We start from the raw sequence: 22398 nt of genomic DNA, 5'->3' as shown, positions 1-22398 counted from the left end.
CTTCAGTTTCTGCATTTATCAATCTGCTCTTCACCAAATGGTTCCATAAGATGGACTGTTGACCTCACAACCTTGTTTTGGCCTTGCGCCTTATTCCCCGCTTGCTGCAGAGTCCCTGAAAGTGAGTCCATAGCCACGAAGCCAGTTCAGCGTTGCAGCTGGTCCAGGAGCTGCTTGGCTGCTGCCTGTAGCCACAGAGCCAGTTCAGGACTGAGGTGAGTGCCAGTGGTTGTAGGCCATAGCTGCAGATTCCGTCGAGCACTAAGGCAGGTAAACCTCAGAGTAGTGAGCTGAACAGTCTATATTTCAAGCTTACACTGGTAAGACTCCTTAACTCTTTCTGCGCTGCATCAGTGACTACATTGGTGCTGCTTTCTGAGCATGTCAATTTCATCCAATTTTCCTCCAACTTCTGCCCAACCCTCAAATTTACTTGGTCTATCTCTAACACCTTTCTTCTCTCTTGAGCTCTTTGTCTCCATCTTTGGGGACAGATGCTCTTTTATAAACCTACTGACTCTCACAGCTATCTTGACTATCCCTCCTCCTGTCCTGTAAAAATGCTGTTCTCTTTTCTTAGTTCCTCCAACTCTACTGTATCCATTCTCAGGATGAAACTTTCTATTCCAGAGATCTGAGATGTCCTACTACTTCAAAGAACGGGCTTCCCTAACTCAACCACTGATGTTGCTGTCACCCACATCTCTATTTTCTGGAAATCTATCCTCACCCCATTTTCCCATCACCATTACGAATTTAGAGTTCCCCTTGACCTTGCCTACCACTCTATGATTCTCTGCATCTAGGTCATCATTATTCGCTTTATCTACCAGCTTCCATGGGGTACCACCATTAAGCACTTCCTTCCTGCCTCCCCACACTCTACTTTCTGCAGGGGTTGTACTCTCAGTGACTTCCTTAGACATGTATCTCTCCTGCTAGCTCCCTCCTGGCACTTATCCCTGCAAGTGTGAAAAGTGCTACACCTGCCTATTTACCGTTTTGACCACCATTCAGTGCTGCAAACAGTCCTTTGAGGTGAAGCACCACTTCACCTGCAAGTCTGTTGGGGTCATCTACTGTATCTGAAACTCCTAGTGTGCCCTCCTCTATGTAGTGAGACTTCGCTCTGTCTCCCTAAACAGGCGGCATTTCCTGGTGGCCAACCATTTTAATCCTACTTCCTTTTCCCATTCTGACATGTCAGCCCACGATCTCCTCTACTGCTATTACGGGGCCATTCTCAGGAAGCAACACCTCATTCTGTCTGGGTACCTTCCAGCCTGATACATGATCATTGATTTCTCTAACTTCGGTTATTTTCTCCCCACTCCCTTTTCTCTCTTTTTCAATTCCCTATTCTGGCTCCTCTCTTATCCCTTGTCTTCACATCACCTACTGATCATCTCCCCCTGGTTCCCCCCTTCCCCTTTTTCCCAGGGTCCACTCTCCTCTCCTATCAGTTTCATCCTTGTTCAACCTTTTACCTTTTCCACCTATCACCTCCCAGCTTCTCTTTCTTTTTCAATTTTTTTTATTGAGTTTCAAATTGATAAACATAACAACGATAATAATACTAAGAGATCGGGATTACATTAATAACAGTTAATGTATACAGACACAGACTCCAAGTAACACATTTAATTTAAGCCTCCCAATCTCTGAATAACTGAACATGAAAAAGATTCAAAAAAGTGTTTTTACCCCCTACACTCATCGGTTAAGATCATTATTTGTCATTAACTCCACTCTTCTATACACAAACAAAAAGTTATTAAAAAGGATTCGCAAAAGGTCAGCTTACATCACATGAAAATGTTGAATAAATGGCCTCTATGTTTTTTCAAATTTAACCGAAGGATCAGTGGCACCACTCCTAATTTTTTTCCAAGTTTAAACATGTTAAAGTTTGGGAAAACCATTGAAATATAGTAGCGGGATTAGAATCTTTCCATTTAAATAAAATGGGTCTTCTGGCTATTAATGTAACAAATACAATCAAACGACAAGCTGAAGGGGATAAATGACTAAAGTTTATCATTGGTAGTCCAAAAATTGCAGTAATAGGATGAGATTGTAAATCAATACGCAAAACTACTGAAATAACATCAAAAATGTCTTTGCAATATTTTTCCAAAAGAAGGCAAGTCCAGAACATGTGTCAAGGAACCTACCTCAGAATTACATCTGTCATAGACAGGATTTATATGACCATAAAAACGAGCTAACTTATGCTTAGACATAAGGGCCCGATGAACTACCTTAAATTGTATCAAAGCGTGTCTAGCACACACTGAAAAAGTGTTAACTAGTTGGAGAATTTTTTCCCGTTTCTGTATGGGTAAGGATATCTGAAGTTCTCTTTTCCATTCATTCTTAATTTTATCAGACATGCCTAAACATATTTTCGTAATTAAATCATAAACAATTGCTATTAAACTCTTCTGATAGGGGTTTAAACCTAAAATATTTTCTGTAATTTCAGTTTGATGTGATATCGGAAAAGTAGGTAAAATAACCTTCAAAAAATTTCTAATCTGTCAATGTCTGAAAAAATGTGATCTGGACAAATTATATTTATTAGACAACTGTTCAAAGGATTTGAGACAATTATCCATGAATAAATTACAAAAACATATTATTCCCTTCATTTTCCATAAAAGAAAGGCTTGATGAGTTCTGGATGGTTGGAAGAAAAAATTGGATATAATAGGACTTGATAGGATAAATCTATTCAATCCAAAAAATTTACGAAATTGAAACCATATTCGTATTGTATGTTTAATTATTGGATTAATCGTTTGTTTAATCAGTTTAGTAAGTGCAAAGGGAAGCGAAGCCCCTAAAATAGAAACCAATGAGAACCCCTGTACGGACTCACACTCAGGTTCACCCATCGTGGACTTTGAATTTCATCCAAATCTTGTGTCCAGAACGTTAGATATCGAATAGTAATTGCCCAATAATAGAATCTAAAGTTCGGCAATGCCAAACCGCTATCCTTTTTTGATTTCTGTAAATATTTCTTACTTAATCTAGGATTTTTATTCTGCCATATATATGAAGAAATTTTAGAATCAATAATATCAAAAAAGGATTTAGAGATGAAAGTTGGTACTGCCCGAAATAGATACAGAACTTTAGGTAAAATAATCATCTTAATAGCATTGATTCGACCAATCAATGATAGGGACAATGGGGACCATTTAGTAAGCAGTTGTTTAACTTGATCAATTAAGAGCGAAAAGTTAACTTTAAATAGATCCTTATGCTTCTTAGTAATTTTAACACCCAAGTAAGTAAAATAATCAGTTACCAGTCTAAATGGTGATTGTCTGTAGATTGGAACTTGCATATTTAATGGAAAAGCTTACTCCTATTAAGATTCAATTTATAACCAGAAAAACTACTAAACTGAGCAAGTAGTAATATTACTGCAGGGATGGATTTTTCTGGATTAGAGATATATAGTAACAGGTCATCCGCATCTAATGATACCTTATGTGTCTCATTCCATGAATAATGCCAAATATATTGGGTGAATCACAAAGAGCGATTGCCAAGGGCTCCAAGGCAATATCAAATAGTAAAGGGCTTAAAGGACAGCCCTGTCTAGTACCTCGAAAAAGAGGGATCTCTGATTATTAGTAAGTACAGAAACCAGAAGTATATGTTATATCATTTTAATCCAAGATATAAATTTTGGGCTAAAATTGAATTTCTCAAGGATGTTAAATAAATATTCCCATTCAACTCTATCAAATGCCTTCTGGGCAACAAGCAAAATAACACATTCTGGAGTTTTAGATGAAGAAGTATATACAATGTTTATTGACCTCCTAACATTAAAATACAAATAATGATTTTTAATAAATCCTGTCTGGTCGTCAGAGACAATTTGTGGCAATACATTTTCCAATCTAATTGCTAATATTTTGGAAAAAAATTTTGGAGTCCACATTTAACAAGGATATAGGTCGATATGATGCACATTCAGTGGGGTCTTTATCTTTTTTTAGGAATTAAAGAAATAGATGCTTCATAAAAAGATTGTGGTAATTTACTTAAAAATAAGGCATCCTTAAAAATTCTACATAACCAAGAGAAATTAGACGAAAAAGATTTAAAAAATTCTAGTGTATACCCATCCAGGCCGGGTGCTTTACCAGAATTCATCGAGGAAATTGCTTTCTTTATTTCTTCTTCCGTAATGGGTGCATCTAGTGTTAAACATTCATTAAGTGGTAATTTCGGAATATTCAGTTTTCTTAAAAATTCATGCATTGTGGTGGAATCGTCAGGAAATTCTGATTGGTATAAAGGGGTATAGAATTCTTGAAAAGATTTAGTAATTTCATCATGGTCAACCATCAAAGTACCATCCCATTTACGAACTTATTATTGTTAAATATTAATCTGAAGTTTAGCCGAAGCAGCTTTCAGATGGTTGGCCAGTAATTTACCCGATTTATCACCATGTACATAAAAATGACTCTTAGTTTTAAGTATGCAAACACGAGGAAATCTGCAGATGCTGGAAGTTCAAGCAACACACACAAAAAATGCTGGTGAACACAGCAGGCCAGGCAACATCTATAGGAAGAGGTACAGTCGATGTTTCGGGCCGAAACCCTTCGTCAGGACTAACTGAAAGAAAAGATAGTAAGAGATTTGGGAGGGGGAGATCCAAAATGATAGGAGAAGACAGGAGGTGGAGGGATGGAGCTAGGAGCTGGAAAGTTGATTGGCAAAAGGGATACGAGGCTGGAGAAGGGAGAGGATCATGGGACGGGAGGCCTAGAGAGAAAGAAAGGTGGCGGGGGGGGGGAAGCCCAGAGGATGGGCGAAGAGTTATAGTGTGAGGGACAGAGGGAGAAAAAAAGGAAAAGGAAAAAAATAATAATAATAAATAAGGGATGGGGTACAAAGGAGAGGTGGAGCATTAACGGAAGTTAGAGAAGTCAATGTTCATGCCATCAGGTTGGAGGCTCCCCAGGCAGAATGTAAAAACCTCCAAGCTTCTAAAATTCCAGAATCAACTAAAAAAGGAATTAATAAAAATAGCAGATTTGTTTGGAAGTACCTTACTGGGCTCAGACCTGTCCATTGAGGGATTCAGGCAACAATTAAAATCTCTGCCCATTATCAACGTATATTCATTTAAATTAGGAAGAGATGCAAATAAATGCTTAAAGAATTCAGGATAATCAGTATTTGGTGCATAGATATTAACCGTAACAACTTTTTGGTTATAAAGTAAACCAGTAATTAACAGAAATCTACTATTTGGGTCTGAAATTGTTTCATAGTGAACAAATGAAATCAAGGAATCTATGAAAATAGAGGCGCCTTTCACCTTAGACTGTGAATTGGAGTGAAATTGTTGATCTTTCCAAAACCTAAAAAAAAAATGCTGATTACCCTCCTTTCTTACATGAGTCTCCTGGGCAAAGATAATCTGAGCATTCAATCTATGAAAAACTTTAAAAATCATCTTCTGTTTAATCAGATGATTCAAACTATTCGTATTCCATGAAGCAAAGTGAATAATAATATCCATTGTACTTGAATAAGCCATATGGTGTGTAAACAGTTAACCTTACTGCATAGAAAACTCATGAATGAGGAAGAGGGAAAAAGGTTTAAAGAGGAATTGGAAGTCATGACAATTCAGACATATTTATAGTTTCAGATCAGCCCAGATGGAAAAATCTAAACTAAAAATAGCCCCACCCCCACCCACAGAAGCCCAAAAACTGGCCAATAGACAGCCAGAAAGCTATCCAGACATTTCCCTATCCCCATCTCTCCTGTAGGCAAGTCTCCAAAATTGAAAAGAATTCAAAACATCACCCACAGTCAAAACATTCAGAAGAGAATGCCATAAAAAAAACAAACAAATGTTTAAAAAAAACAGCCGTTTGCAAGACATTTTGAAAGGCAAGATCTTGGAAAGTGAAACAGAATACAATCTTATTAATATTTCAAGAAAAAAAAAATCGATCACCAAATCAGATTCTTAATTATTTTCAAAAACAAACAATTGAAAATAATAAAGGGAGAAAAAAGGAACTCTAACATAAAAGCATGATAAATATCCATACTCCAAAACAAAGTACAAGCATTATCAAACCAAGGGCAAAATTCTTCAAACTTTTAAAGTCCAAATCTATGAATTGGTTATTAACTTATAAACCAAATGAAAAAACAGTAAATTTATTAGACGGCTAAGATCGAATGTTGATCCTCAAGGAATTGATGAGCTTCGTCCGTGGATTTAACAGTAGCGGGAGGAGAGAGAAGCAGCACGCCGCACGTGCGCAGCCCTTCGGTGAAAAATGCTATCGTATCCGTTAAATAGGGGCCGTGGACAATTCTGATTTGATGGAGGTGGACACGAAAGCACAGAGGAACATCTGGAAAAATTTCTGAAACACTCGTTCGCTGCTGTCGTTACTGCGCAGGCAGGAATCTTTCGGAGGGTAGGCCTCAAAATCCCCGGCTTTGCAACCGAGGTGGAGGTCGAATCGTTTGGATAGAGATGGCGCTCAGTACTCGGTGTCGGAGAGCTGATCAGAGCTCAAAGTTTTCGGATGACTCAGAGTCGGACCGTGGTTGGGTATGGCAGGGAGAGTTTTTCTTCCTTCTCCCGTCTGTGTGAGATGTGGGACGTTTGTGAGACTTTGAACTTTTACTGTGCTCATGGACTTCTTCATCAAGTTGTGGTATTGTTGCACTGTTGTAACTATATGTTATAATTATGTGATTTTGTTAGTTTTTTCATTCTTGGTCTGTCCTGTGTTTTGTAATATCACACCGGAGGAAATATTGTATCATTTCTTTCTTAATGCATGCATTACTAAATGACAATAAAAGAGGACTGTGTGTCTTCATAATCTAAATCATTTACGTGATTTATCAGGCAGAACAACCCTGAGGCGAGCTGGAAATATCAGAGCTGGTTGGAACTTTCTTTGATAGAGTTCGGACATCACCGGTTTAAAAAGCAATCTTTCTCGCATTACTTCAGGACTGTAATCTTCGACCAAACGAAACTTGAGGTCTCGATATTCAACAACCTCTTTCCGATGGGCAATTTGTATTAAATGCTCCTTGCTATGCACATAGTGGAATCGGAGTATGACAGGTTGAGGCTTCATTCCTTTAGGGGGTTTTGCTCTTAAAGCCCAGTGGGCACGATCAAGTATAGGGGAAGTAGAAAAAACTTCAGAACCGAACATGCCCATTGAAAATTGAGAAAAAACTCTGGTAAGGTCACCACTCTCAATGTCTTCACGGAGTCCTATTATTCGCAAATTCTGTCTACGACTGTGGTTTTCCAGGTTGATAATCTTAGCTTTATATTGTTCTAGTGTTTGAGTGGTCGAAGTTAATTTCTTTTCCAACAAATCTAGCTTGTAGTCTCTCTGTCTACCAGCTTCATCGAGTTTGGAAATTTGCCGTTGTTGTTTTTCACACTCCCGCTTAAGTGCTCCCGGTCTACTTTCGATCTCCTTTAACAATACTTCCAAATTAGAAAATCTTGTATCAAATTTATCATCCAGGAGCTTCGACATAGCCTCCAGAGTGAATTGTGACGTAGGCTGTTGAGAGTCACCTTCTTTCCTTTCATTTCCATTACCAGTTTCCTTGCCTTCGGCTAATGCCTTTTTCCCTCTGGTACTCATTTCCAGCAATTCAAAATCAAAGTTTAAGCATATAAAAGTGTTATAAATACTTTAATATAGATAATAAAAAGGTGGTAAAAAGACTGAAAAATGAACGGAGCAAAGCCAAAATGTGACTTACTCCATCTAGTGCCCCAAAGAGAACTCCACCTCCCAGCTTCTCACTTCATACTCTCACCACCAACCCATCTTTCCCCTCATCTGGCGTCACTTAGCAACTGCCACCTTACAGTCTTCCCCTCCCCATCCCCAGCCATCTTATTCTGGCTTCTTCGCCCTTCCTTTCTAGTCCTAATGAATGGTCTTGGCCTGAAACATTCTGTTTACTCCTCTTAGATGCTGCCTCACCTGCTGAGTTCCTCCAGCATTTTGTGTTCGTTGCTCTGGATTTCCAGCATCTTCAGAATCGCTTGTGTTATTCAAATTGATTTATTTCTTTCAATAACATGTGCACATGAACACCAAGATTTCTGCTCTTTAACAAAATTATTTCACTTAAGATTCTTAAAATTTATCACCACTTAGTTCTTCAACTTGAAACGCATCTGCCAATATTTTTACCTGTGATTCTGAAGTTTGTTATTCTCAGTGCTGTCTACTGTTTTGACAAGTTCACATGTGCAAAATTTACAATGCCACTTCTATAAGATCATAAGGTAGGAATAGATTAGATCATCCAGCCCATCTAGTCTGCTCTGCTATTCCATCACGGCTGATTTAGAAACATAGAAAACCTACAGCATAATACAGGCCCTTCGGCCCACAATTCTGTGCCGAACATGTAGCCCTCTCAACCCCATTGTCCTGCCTTCTCCCTGTAACCTTTGATACCCTGAATAATTAAGAGCCTATCAACCTTGGCCTTTAAATATACTCAATGATTTGGACTCCACAACCATCTGTGGCAATGATTTTCATAGATTTACCACCCTCTAGCTGAAGAAATTTCTCTTTATCTCTGTTCTGAATAGACGTCTCTCTATTCAGTCTGTGCCCTCTGGTCACCCTTCCCAGAATGCTGTGGAGGTAATCTGAGACATTTGTGACCCAGCACATGAGGCAAGATACCATCTGGGTGTCTTTTTCACGTCCTCAGAAACCACGTGTTTGCTTCTCTAACTATGGAATTCCCTTTCGTTATTGCACTCTACTTCTCCAACCTTTCCTTCTGATCCACGCAGCCAGATACCGTGCCAGAAACCCAGTCACTGTGGCTTCCTCCCAGTAGGTCCCTCCACCCCAATAATATCCAAAGCAGTATACTTGTATATTGAAGCGAATGGCCACAGGGTTACTCTGCATTGGCTGCCTGTTCTTGTTTCCTGTCTTGACAGTTATTTGGGTACTTTAGGGTTGACTGCCTCCCTGTAGCTCCTACCTATCATCTCCTCATTCTTCTGTATGAGCTAAAGGTTATTCATCTGCAACTCTAGTTCCTTAACACAGTCTCTAAGGAGCTTCAGCTTGCTGCACTTCATGCAGATATAGTTATCAGGGAGATTGGAGATTTCCCAGAGTTTCCACATCTCACATGAAGAATATGTCACCAGTCCTGGGCCCAGTCTCACTGCACCAACTGTATATTAATAGGCAAAGAAAGTGGGGGGGAGAAAATTTAACTAGAAACTTGGAGCCTCAGCCTGGTCTTGCTGAAGTGTGTTGAGCCAAAGCCTGACCACTCTAACGCTGTCCAGCACACATTATGGCCACTCCTAGAACAGTTGCTCTGCTTATACCTTCCTTTTCTTGGCCTTTGAGTGCCTAATTGATCGTATGTTTGCTGTCTACCGAACAGAGCCATTTGGGTTTAGTTAATTTATAGAAATTACAGCAAGTTAATAGATTGCTATTTATTCTGTGGGAAAGTCATTACAGAATGCCTCCCAAAATAGCATGATAGAGCAATAGCATATGAGGTATTTCCTGTATTTAAAGTTTGAAGTCTACTAATTTAGTGATTCTGTTTAGCCCTTTTATTTTGTGTGGCTCAACACTACTGTAATTTATGAAAGAAAGTTAAGCATTCAATCATTAAAACACTTGTGCCTTTTGATAACAATGAATACCATTAACTAAGAACTTAGCCTTTTTAGAAATTTTGTATGCAGTCATTTACATTGAGCAAGTAACATATTGCCTACAATTATTTTTTTCTATTTTGTCTCTAATTTTGTAATTTATTGTGTGGCTTGGAGATCTATTGTCCTATTTTGATTAGTATCATCCTTGAATTGATCAAATAAAATCTTTAATCTATCAAGCACATGCAAATTAACATTTGATGATTGTGGCTTTTGGTTAACTCTTGGTGTGCAAAAGCAATAATCTAATCTTTTTAATTGTTTGCACAATTGGGTGTTTCTGAGCTCTGTGATATTTGGGACAAGTGAATAATAGAACAGTACAAATTGTAATTGTGCCATCAACATTCTGGTATTGTGACTTTTATCAGCTTCCTGCTTTTGGACTCAAAATGAAATATAGTTTGAGAAAATCTAATATGAATAGCATTAATTTCTAAAACATTTACAGAAATGGTTTATCAGGCCATTGCTGTTTCATTACATTTGAATATCTGTAATAACAAGCAGTGTTCACAAACTTCAATTTGACCTTGTTTTAAACGAAATCATACACTTGTGATGCAAGAAATTATCTGTCCTTTTTCATTTTCATCTCCAACCATTTTCGCTTCTCCCTGATTTCTTCCTTTTTCTTAATAATTCTTGTTTTGTCCTATTCAGATTTTTCACTGCTTTCAAAGAATGTAGAGTGGTACAGCACAGGATCATGCTCTTCGGCTCACACTGTCTGTGCCAGTTATGATGCCAAATTAAGCTATTCCCATCTGCCTCCTTGTGGTCTTTATCCCTCCATTCCTTCCTTGTACATGTTCTTTTCTGAATGCTACTTCAGCTTTGCTATTTTATCTGCTTATGCCTCCTCCACTGGCAGCATGATCTAGGCGCCTGGTGCTTTTTGTGGGTGGGAATAAAAGACCTGCCCCATAATTCTCTTTGAAACATTTTCCCCCTCTCACCTTAATGTTATGCCTATCAGTATTTTGCATTTCCTCCCTGGGGAATTAAATCTATCAAATCTGTCAGATGATGATGGCATCTGCTTGTCTCTAAGAACAATGGATAGCGGTCCTGGAGTGACCTCTCCAAGGCACAAGGTATGGAAATCCTGGGACGTCCAGTCATCAAGCTCCCCCCTTGGCCTCAACAGTGTAGTCCAAAGGAAAGGGAAGTAATATTTTTGACACCCACTTGTCTGCAGGAGCTGTTCAGTGACATCCAGCTGCCTTAGGGTCTCCACTCAAGATTTTCTGTCTGGGTGCACTTAAATAGCCTCTGTCTCTTACAAGGCTTCTCACAAGGCTGCCCACAAGGCAGTGGGACTACTTACTCCTAGCTACAGATCTGGTTCATTCGCACCAGGGTGTGTCCACGCACCGGTGGGCCTGTGTGCTACGTGTGCAGGGGCTGGTCCTCCTCCCTGGCCTCTGTAGTTCAGCCTGAGTCCGAAAGGAGTTCATTTGCCATGTGTCACCAGCGAGGAGGCAACACATGAGGCTTGCTGTTGGAGAGGCTGTGTCTTTCCATCTCTATTTTCTCTTCTAACTTCCGCACTCACCTCTATCTACTCTGTTCTCTGGCTCCTATCTGCTATCATGTTTCCTTGTCTTTCTAACCACTTGCTCTTCAATATGCAAAGCTCAAATTTATTCTGCCAGTGTTTATATATAATTAGCTTAATTGTAAACTACTTGTGCAAACTGAATTGTTGTAATTAAGTGATTTGAGTGCTCAAATGTAAATAACTTAAATATGTGGAAGAAATAGTAACATATTTCTGGGAAATGGTTGAACAGTTTCCTTGAATTTGCCCAAAAGAGTTTTAAAATTAATATAAAAATGACTCACTGACTGCTCAATAAGTGAATTAATCAAAAGTGCATTAATTTGGACTGCTTCAGAAATGAATACACTAAATAAATTGAGTTCTAATTACACTATTAAAGTTAAAACAATATAGTTGTTGTGATGGGAGATTTTAACTTTCCTAATATTGATTGGCATCTCCTTAGCACAAGGGGTTTAGATGGGGTGGGGTTTGTTAGGGGTGTTCAGGAAGGTTTCCTGACACAATGTGTAGATCAGCCAACTAGAGGAGAGCCTGTACTTCATCTGGTATTGGGGAATGAACCTGGTTAGGTATCAGATCTCTCGGCGGGAGAGCATTTTGGAGGTGATTATCACAACTCTATCTCCTTCACCATAGTGCTGGAGAGGGATAGGAGCGGACAATTTGGGAAAACATTTAATTAGGGTAGGGAGAAATATAATGCTATTGGGCAGGAACTTGGGAGTAGATGTTCTCAGGGAAATGCACGGCAGGAATGTGGGAACATTTGCATGGAGTTCTGCATAGGTATATTCCATTGAAGCAGAGGAAGGATGGTAGGGTTAGAGAACCATGGTGTACAAAGGATGTAGAAAATCTAGTTAAGAAAAGAAAAGCTTAAAGTTTCAAGAAACTAGTTACTATTAGAGCTCTAGAAAATTACAAGGTTGCTTGGAAGGAGCTTAAAGCCAGAAGGGGCCATGAGAAGGCCTTGGTGAACAGGATTAAGGAAAACCCCAATGCATTCTACAAGTTTGTGAAGAGCAAGTGTGAGAATAGGACCAATCAGATATGATAGTGGATACATGTGTATGGAGTCAGAGGTGGTAGCAGAGGTACTTATTACTTTGCTTCAGTATTCACCAGGGAAAAAAGACCTTGACAATTGTGGGGATGACTTACCGTGGACCGAAACGCTTGAGCATATAGACATTAAGGAAGAGGATGTGCTGGAGCTTTTGAAAAACATTAAGTTAGATAAATCACTGGGACTGGATGAGGTATACCCCAGGCTACTGTGGGAAGTGAGGGAGGAGATTGCTGAGTCTCTTGCGATGATCTTTGCATCACCAATAGGGACAGGTGAAGTATGGAGGATTGGAGGGTTGCAAATGTTGTTACTTTATTCAAGAAAGGGAGTAGAGATAACCCAGTTAATTATTAGACCAGTGAGTATACCTTTACCAAATGAAGAATTTTACTGCATTGATTATCTGAAAATGACTCTTGAAGTTCTGATTCCCAAGCGCGTTTAATTTTATCATTAGATATCATTCGGAACTCAATAACTGTTTATAGATTATAGCTATCAACCCTTTTTGAAATGGTTAAAGCTGAAAGAGAACATCTGTCATATTACATGGATAAGCAGAAGGGTAATTTGGTAACAAACCACGTAAAAAATATTCCTAGTTTGTAAATATCTAAAAAAAGTGTGCATTAGATAAATCATATTTATCCACTAACTGAGAAAAAGACATTAAACATTCCCCTAAAAACAAATCTGAAAAAGTTATTATTCCCTTGGTTTTCCAAATTAAAAAGGCCTTATCCAAAATTGATTTTTTTCATTCGGTTAACAACTCATCTATTTGTGCCCGTCATCCCTTGATACAGTTCAAGGTAGTGCATCGGGCCCATATGTCAAAGGATAAACTAGCGCGTATTTTCTCCAATATTAATCCTATTTGTGACAGATGTAATACTGAGCTGGCCACTTTAATTCATATGTATTGGTCTTGTATAAAGCTAGATAACTTTTGGAGAGGTGTTTTTAAAACACTATCAAAGTTTTGGATCTGGATCTACAACCTAATTTGCTTACGGCAATTTTTGGGATTATCCCATCGGAAGCAGGAAATATTCCTCTTTCCGCTCAACGTATGATAACCTTTTCGACCTTACTGGCTAGGAGAGCCATTTTATTGAAGTGGAAGGATTCTGATCCACCTGCGGTCTTTTATTGGCTCTCCTCCATTATGCCCTGTTTAAGTTTAGAGAAAATAAGAAGTAGGACATTTGATACATCCTTTAAATTTGAGCAAATATGGTGACCTTTTATCCAATATTTTCATTTAATTTGTCTATCTTAATCTTGGTTTATATTGTTACTGATATATATATATATATATATATATATATATATATATATATATATATATGAACTAATTCTCCTCTTGATTGTATTTATGCTTTTTTAAAATCAATAAAAAGATTAATAAAAAAAGAAAGAGTATGACTTCAGTGGTGGGCAAGTTGTTGAAGATCCTGAGAGGCAGGATATATGAGCATTTAGAGAGACATAACCTGATTAGGGATAGTCAGCATGGCTTTGTCAAGGGCAGGTCATGCCTTACGAGGCTGATTGAGTTCTTTGAGGAAGTAACAAAACATGTTGAGAAGGTAGAGCAGTGGATGTAGTGTATATGGATTTCAGTAAGGCATTTGATAAGGTTCCCTCTGTAAGGCTCCTTCAGAAAGTAAGGAGGCATGGGATCCAAGGAGACCTTGCTCTGTGAATCTAGAATTAGCTTGCCTACGGAAGACAAAGGGTGGTTGTAGATCGTATTCTGCCTGGAGGTCGGTAACCAGTGGTGTTCCCCAGGGAACTGTTCTGGGACCCCTCCTCTTTGTGATTTTTATAAATGACCTGGATGAAGAAGTAGAAGGGTGGCTTAGTAAATTTGCTGATGCCACAAAGGTTGGGGGTGTTGTGGATAGTGTGGAAGGCTGTCAGAGGTTACAGCGGGACATCAGTAGGATGCAAAACTGGGCTGAGCAATGGCAGATGGAGTTCAAGCCAAATAAGTGTGAGGGGGTTCATTTTGGTAGGTCAAGATTGATGGTAGAATATAGTATTAATGGTAAGACTCTTGGCAGTGTGGAGGATGTGAGAGATCTTGGGGTCTGTGTCCATCAGACACTCAAAGCTGCTGCACAGGTTGACAGTGTTGTTAAGAAAGCGTATGGTGTGTTGGCATTCATCAATGGTGGGATTAAGTTCAAGAGCCATGAGGTAATGTTACAGCTATATCAGACCTAAATTCGACCCCACTTGGAGTACTGTGTTCATTTCTGGTCACCTCATTACAGGAGGGATGTGGATACTACAGAGAGAGGACTGAGGATATTTACAAGGATGTTGCCTGGATTGGAGGGCGTACTTTATGAGAATCAGTTGAGGGAACTTGGCCTTTTCTCCTTGGAGTGACAGAGGATGAGAGGTGACCTGATAGAAGTGTATAAGATGATGAGGGATATTGATCATGTGGATGCCAGAGGCTTTTTCCCAGGCTGAAATGACTAACTTGAGGGAGCATAGTTTTAAGGTGCTTGAAAATAGGTACCAAGGGGATGTCAGGGATAAGTTTTTCACACACACAGTGGTAGCTGGGTGGAATGCACTGTGTAGGTGGCGGTGGTAGAAACAGATACAATAGGGTCTTTTAAGAGCCTCTTAGATAGGTACATGGAGCTTAGAAAAATAGATGGCTATGTGCTAGGGAGTAGGTTGCGTGGTTGGCACAATATTGTGGGCCAAAGGGCCTGTAATGTGCTGTAGATTTCTGTGTTCTATTGTATATAGTAGACATGAAAAATATTAGTATATCTTTGCATATTCTGCTGAAATTGTTTATTCATTGCAACATTAATTCTTCAACTTTTTCGCAGAAATAATTTACTTCTGGAATTCCATAAATATTTTAAATATTTTCTCTATTGATCTTTCTGTCAGATTTGATGCTAGGTAACATTTCATTTTTCTCAGTCCTTTAACATATTTAACATATAGGAAAACATTTTTGTTTACTCTGTACTTGGTTTAGTTGAGCATTTCACATCTCCTACAGCATTGTTCATTGTGTCGGAAATTGAGCTCTAGACATGATTAATACATACATTAACATTTCTCATCATCAGAGTAGGTGAATAACGTACATCACTATTTATTTTATTTTTTTCCTCTTGAAAGTATTTTTAGTTGTGTGTGATTGACAATATCAAAAATGAACAAATTTGACTCAGCAATGTGATGATTCACAGGGCAAATGTTGCTGACTCTGCCAGGTATTATGAATATAAGCCATAATTTCTAAATTTCTGAGTAACAGAAATTGGCAGAAGGAAGTGCGAAGTGCGAAGAGGATAGTGATATCTTGCACCTGTAGATTTACGTGGAGAAATGTTGAGGCATTTGGTAGGAAAATGAGAATCAAAATCAAGTAAAGGATATTGTAGTAAAAGCAACTGGGAGTATGGTTGCGGAAATCATTGGAAGTGATGGGAAGAGATTTCTGGGTGCTGACTTGAAATCTCTTGTTTTGCTTCCGAATGTACTGATTGATCTAATCACAAACAAGAGAAAATCTGCAGATGCTGGAAATCCAAATAACAGACACAAAATGCTGGAGGAACTCAGAAGGCCAGGCAGCATCTATGGAAAGGCGTACAGTTGACATTTTGGGCCGCGACCTTTCAGCAGGACTAATTGATTTGTTGAGTTTTTCCAGCATTCGATTTTTGTCATTGAAAGTAATGCACAATTTAGGGGTTATTAAGTGGGAAAGAGAATAAAATTAGAGAAGTTACGCTGAACCATTATATAAAAACAAATAGTTTGATCTCAATTTGAGTAATGTAGTTATAACATTGATAAGGCATTTAGACAGGTACTTGGATAGGAAATGTTAGAGGGAGATGGTCCAAACACTGGCAAGTCAGACTAACTCAAGTGAACATGGAGGAGTTGTGCTGATTAATTCTCTGACTTTGTCTCCAGTATTGGTCACTTCATTATGAGGAAAAAGGTGGAGTCATTGTCAAGGGTTTGAGGAGAAATTTTTGAGAATGGTCCCTGAGATGAGGGAATGACACCTTAGAAGGCTAGATTGGAGAGGCTGTGATTGTTTTCTTTAAAGGACTGAGGGGGGATTTTATGAAAGCATATGATGCAATAATGATTCCAGGCAGACTTGATGGTGGATAATTTTTCTGGCCTTGGTAGATGACCCCTCCCTTCTCAAAAATGCAGCAGTCCCTCCACTCCTACCTCTTGCTCTTTCACACCTAAAGCATTGTTAGCTCAGAACATTGAGGTGCTAGTCTTGCTGTGCCTCAGCCATGTTTCTGTTATCGCCACAATATCCCAGGTCTTAGAGGCAATCCACATCCTCAGTTCTACAACTTTACTTATAAGGTTATGTGCATTAAAATAGATACAATTTAAAGTCATGGCTCTATCTGTCCATTTATTTTAAACACGGCCATTCTGATTGCTAGGCCTACATGCTTTGCTTTCTGCACGTAACCCAGTCTTATTGACTTTGCTCTCTCACGTCTCACACCCTGCCCTACCACTCTAGTTTCAACTCTCCTGGTGCCAAAAATAAATTTCCCCACAAGGATATTGATCCCCTCTGGTTTAAGTGCAATCTGCTTCTGTATATGTAACCTCTACTCCAGAAGAGATCCTAGTGATTGAAAAACCTGAATCCTTCCCCTGCTCTAGTTCTTCAGCCATGCATTCTTCTGGCTAACCTTGCTATTTCTGGACTCACTAGCATGTGGCAGTGGAGGTAATCAGGAGCTCGCTAGCCTCGATCCTGCATTTTAATTTCTTACCTAACTCTGTGCTCTCTGTTGGACCTCATCCCTTGTTTTGCCTGTGCTGTATGTACCAACATACACAATGACCTCTGGCTGTTTGTCCTCCCATTTGAGGAATTTTCTGCATTCATTCAGACACATCCTTTGATCCCAGCATCCTTTCAGTGACCACAGAATCTTCTGTCTGACCCCTTACTATTGAAACTCTGATAATTATTGTCCTGTTTGACTGTTTTTTCCCTCTGGGCCTCTGAGGTAGTCACAGTGCCTGATGCCTGACTACTGCTACTAGCCCCTGAAAGAACATCCGCCTCAATTTTATCCAAGGAGATGCACCTGCTTACGAGACAAATGGCCACGTGGGAGCACTGCACTGACTGCCTACAGCCCTTCCTTTTCCCGATGGCCACCTGTCTATCTTAAGCCTATACCTCGGGTGACTACCTCAGTAAAACTCCCATCTATGTTCTCCTCAGCTCCTGGATAATCCTAAGTTCATCCCTCTGTACCTCCATTTCCTTGATCCGGTCTGCCAAAAGCTGCAGCTGGTTGCACTTCCCACAGATGTAGTCATCAGGGAGATTGCAAGACTATATACATTTTGCAAGAGGTGCATTCTACCTACATTGAGTCAAGGACTAATGATCAGCAACAAAATAAAACCTTGCCTGTTCTTACCTGAGCCTTCTCACTGAAACCTTTTAATTTTAGAGCTTTTCTCATTCCCAGAACCTCAGCCACTTTGGCTCTTCACACTGAAGCCTCAGCTCCCCAATCTTACACTGGCCCACTGGCTGCTTTTTATTGGTTGTTGTTAATCACACTCCTCACGCTCTTGCTTTATATAGTGACTGTCTTTTATGGGCCGTCTGAGGTGGTGGTGAGCAGCAAGTACAAGGAAAAAGCTAGCCCTCTGTCCTTTCAGATCCTTAGTCTGCCCTGCCCTGTTCACCTTGGTTTTGTCGACTCTCCACGGCTCAGAGCATGTTAGTCAGTTTCTGGTTTTGCCAGTAACTATCCACCATCCAATACTATGCCTCAAGTTAAAAATTAGTCCTGATACTAAGAGCAATGAACAGCAGTTGCTGCTAGACTGGTTGGATTCTGAGCAACAGTTCAGTCTGCTCTGAGTACCCATAATCTTGCATTATATTGCACTAATCCATGGTTATTCTTCAAAGTGAAGCAAAAACAGCAGATGGTACAAATCTGAAATGACAAAATGCTGCGAGCATCAGAGAGAGAAAAACAGTTACCATTTCAAATGATTGAATTTTCAACAATATCTGGGAATTTAACTTTGATTTGCTCAAGCAGATAATGCTGACCTGCTGAATATATCAACGATTTAATATTTTTATTGTACAATTACTCCTTCAGATCTCACTTTGGTATCTCTGATTTACAGCATTTATATATACTGTTTGATAGTTCTTTATATTTGTGTAATTGAGGTCCACACTAAATTTTTATGTACTGTTTTCTTTGTAGCTATTTTCTGTACATGGTGAACATTTGTTTCCTAATCCTTAATACAGGGTGGACTGAAGAACAGCAAGCATGAAAGTACTCTGTCATCCCAAGAATATGTTCATGAATTACGTTCGGGAATTACCGATGATAAGCTACTTAACTGCCTAGAATCGCTAAGAGTTTCTTTGACCAGCAATCCTGTTAGGTGAGTAGAGCTTCTGTGTTTGGAGTTAAATTTAAATCCGTGCTCTGCACAGCTTGAGAGATTCATGGAAGGCATTACACAGCTGACTCAGTATAGCTACCCATTAACAGCGACATGGAATAGATTTTGTAGCAAAAGAGCTTTGTTGACTTTTAACATCTCTTAAAGAGAAGCAGATAGAAAAATTATAATTGCTGCCATGAAAAATTACAATATGATTAACCTGCTTAGAAAAACTTAAGCTGCATTTTTGGTTAAGTTTTTATTTATGTAATGTACATAGAAATAATTGTCTGATTTTGTCTTTCTCCCCCCACGGAATATGGGTTTGCTGGTTTCTTTAAACACTGCCTTCTGCAACATGTTTATAATCCTGCAATGTATTTGGGTGAGGAATTCTGGAATTTTCACTTGATGACAAAGAAGGACTTGTAAGGAACTTTCAGGTGCTGGATTCTGTAGATTCCTTTGTGAACTTAAAGGTTTAGGAATTGACTTAATTTTGTAGTATAAATAGAGCGGAAGTATTTTGCAAAATGAATTCTTGGGATTGCACAGACAAAATTAAAGCATCAGAAAATTGAGATATGGAGGAAATAAAAATGATGTAAACAAACATTGAAGATAAATAGTAGCAACTAAAATAGTGTTTACAGGTCAGCCAACTCTGAAACTAAACGGCAGTGAACAGAAACTGTTAGGTTCAGGTTTGAGTACTTGAAAAAGAATTGTTGGTGGGCTGGAACATGAGTGGAAATTCGAAAAGGAGAAGCATTGAATTGAAGCGTGTATGTAATTGAAAGCTAGTGCAAGTGATCAGCAAAAACAGTGAACTTTTCTCTAACATTCAAATTTGTAATTCTAGCAACATACATCAAAGTTGCTGGTGAACGCAGCAGGCCAAGCAGCATCTATAGGAAGAGGCGCAGTCGACGTTTCAGGCCGAGACCCTTCGTCAGGACGAAGGGTCTCAGCCTGAAACGTCGACTGCGCCTCTTCCTATAGATGCTGCTTGGCCTGCTGCGTTCACCAGCAACTTTGATGTATGTTGCTTGAATTTCCAGCATCTGCAGAATTCCTGTTGTTTTTGTAATTCTAGCCATGGTTATCTGGAGCCCAGAGTTCAGTTCATTTAAAATACTTTAGACTTCTGTGGTTCTGTCAGGATCCAGGGTAAACTAAATAATTACATATATTAACTATCAAATTTAAGATCTGTGCATCCATGGCTATTATTTTGCTCAGTGAAGGCACTGATTGGAACATCGAAGACAAGGGGTTTGAATTGGGAAGTATGGCTTGGCTTTCACAAAAATCTTTAAACTGATTACACTTGGGGCACTGAGTGAGCTTTTGGAGAATACTCCAGAAATAACAAAGTGATGTTGCAATTAATGTACAAAAGGTGACATCAAAGTATGTGGAAAATCAGTTGTGAAGTTTGCTATTGAATCTGGTAAACAGGAACATACAGTCAAATGCGTTGTTTGTGGCATACCAAATCAGCAAGAATTGTGCTGGGCAGCCCACAACCAACACCACACTTCCAGCTCCAACATAGCATGCCCACAACTCACGAACCCTGTTTGCACATCTTTAGAATGTGGGAAAACACTGGAGCACTCAGAGGAAATCCATGTGGTCACGGGGAGAATGCACAAGCTCCTTACAAGCAGTGGTGGGAATTGAACCCCAATCAGTGAAAGTTGGCGCTGCAAAGTAATGCGTTAACTGCTACGCTATCATGCAGCCTCATATTGTGACTGGGTAACCTCCAATCTGATGGCATGAACATTGATTTCTCTAACTTCTGGTAATTTCTCCTCCCTCTCCCTTCTCTCTTCTTCCATTCCCCATTCTGGTTTCCTCTTACCCCTTCTCTTCACCTGCCTATCAACTCCCTCTGGCGCCAGTGCTCCTTCCTTTCCTTCCGTGTCCTCTGTCTTTTATTAGATTCCTTCTTTATAGCCCTTGCCTCCACCACCTATCACTTCCCAGCTTCTTACTTCATCACCCCTGCCCCACCCACCATCTCCCTCACCTGGCCTCTGTACTCCTGCCAGCTTGTACTCCTTCCCTGCCCCTTCCTTTCCAAGCCTGATGAAGGGCCTTGGCCTGATACGGGACTGTTTACTCCCCTCCATAGATGCTGCTTGACTGGTGAGTTCATCTAGAATTTTGTGCATGTCGCTCAAAATACAGGGTCAGACAGAAGCTGGCTATCTTGAGGCAGGTGCTTACTTGCCAATGTATCAGAGACTTTCGGTCATCTACAGTAAGGAAGCATGATGGAATTCTTCCCTATTGCTTGATGAGTGTAGAGACAGCGACTTTCAAGAAGCTTGTCATTGGCACAGCCGCCTGCTTGACTAATTTCTTCTACCAACAGCACACGATATGTAATTGATTGCAGTTTCTTGACCTTCCGATTTGTAAACATAACCGCCAAGCAGAGCAAGAGAAGCAGGTGCATGGGGTACCGTCACCTGCGAGTTTCCTCCAGGTCGCACGGCATTCTGACTTGGAAATGTATCACCAGTCCTTGATTGTCACTGTAGCAAAATCCTGAAGTTCTCTATCAGATAGCACTTAGGCAGAAGGATTGTAATAGGTCAAGTAGTGGCTCACCGCCATGTTTTCCAGGGTAATTTAGGGTTAGATGATAAATTGTGCCTAGCTAGTGTTGTCCGGTCCTGAAAGTGAATTGAAAAATGTGTTTTGTGGGCAATATGCTTTGGTCCGTTTGTGTGAAGGCATTATATTATGAGGATGGGTTAAATACATTGATATTGTGCTCATTAAGGTTTTCCCAATGATGTCCACTGTATTCCATTTTTTTTGCACTATTGATGTTATATTAAGACAAAAAATGCTGCTTCAATATTAAGGGCAGTCACATACAATCAGGATTTGGAAATAAGTCCTTGAGTCTAAGTTCTGGTAGTCAATAACCAGGAACATTTGGCAGTATTTTCTGCACCAGGTCAAGAATGTGACTTTTCAAAAACATTTGGTAATGAGCTGTAAAGCCGGACTTGCCAGCAATGCCTGCATCTTGCCAAAAGAATATGCAAACCAAAATTCAGTTGGTTACATGATGGCTCTTCACATATGGACCATTAATGGTTGATCAAAGCTCCTTATTTTCGAAAGGTATGATGTGCCATAAGCTTGCATTTGCCAGCAGAACACTTTAAAATTAACTGTAAATGTGAGCTCTTACCAGCTGTCATTCTGATAAGAAGCATTTCTGGCATGTGGGTCAAGGTCATGGACTGAAGTCTCACATCAGAGGTGTGCACAAATACTAGGCTGAGAAGCCTTCTGCATTATTGTTGGGTGCTGTTCCACTGAAGGTGACTTCTTTGAATGAAGTGTTAGATTCAGACTACATCTCTTTTGCAATGGTTCTGAATTACTTTGAGGAAACAAATGGATGTAAGAACGTAAGAAATAGAGGTGTAGGCCAATCAGCCCTTTGTGCCTACTATAATTTTCAACTGGATTGTGAGTGAT

General features: G+C 39.5%; 1 protein-coding gene across 4 annotated transcripts in view; it reads left to right on the top strand.

The window, feature by feature from the left end:
• The window catches only part of diaph2 (diaphanous-related formin 2), a 638125-nt gene that overhangs the window by 147136 nt on the left and 468591 nt on the right, over positions 1-22398 (top strand). For all 4 annotated transcript variants that reach the window (XM_063060627.1, XM_063060626.1, XM_063060628.1 and 1 more), the window contains one exon: positions 18743-18882. In XM_063060627.1, the coding sequence (XP_062916697.1) occupies positions 18743-18882 (140 nt within the window). The remainder of the gene's footprint in view (positions 1-18742; positions 18883-22398) is intronic.

The sequence above is a fragment of the Mobula hypostoma genome, chromosome 10, assembly GCF_963921235.1.
Source record: "Mobula hypostoma chromosome 10, sMobHyp1.1, whole genome shotgun sequence".
NCBI lineage: Eukaryota > Metazoa > Chordata > Chondrichthyes > Myliobatiformes > Myliobatidae > Mobula > Mobula hypostoma.
The sequence above is the reverse complement of the archived record's forward strand: the minus strand, read 5'-3'. Positions and strand labels throughout refer to the sequence as shown.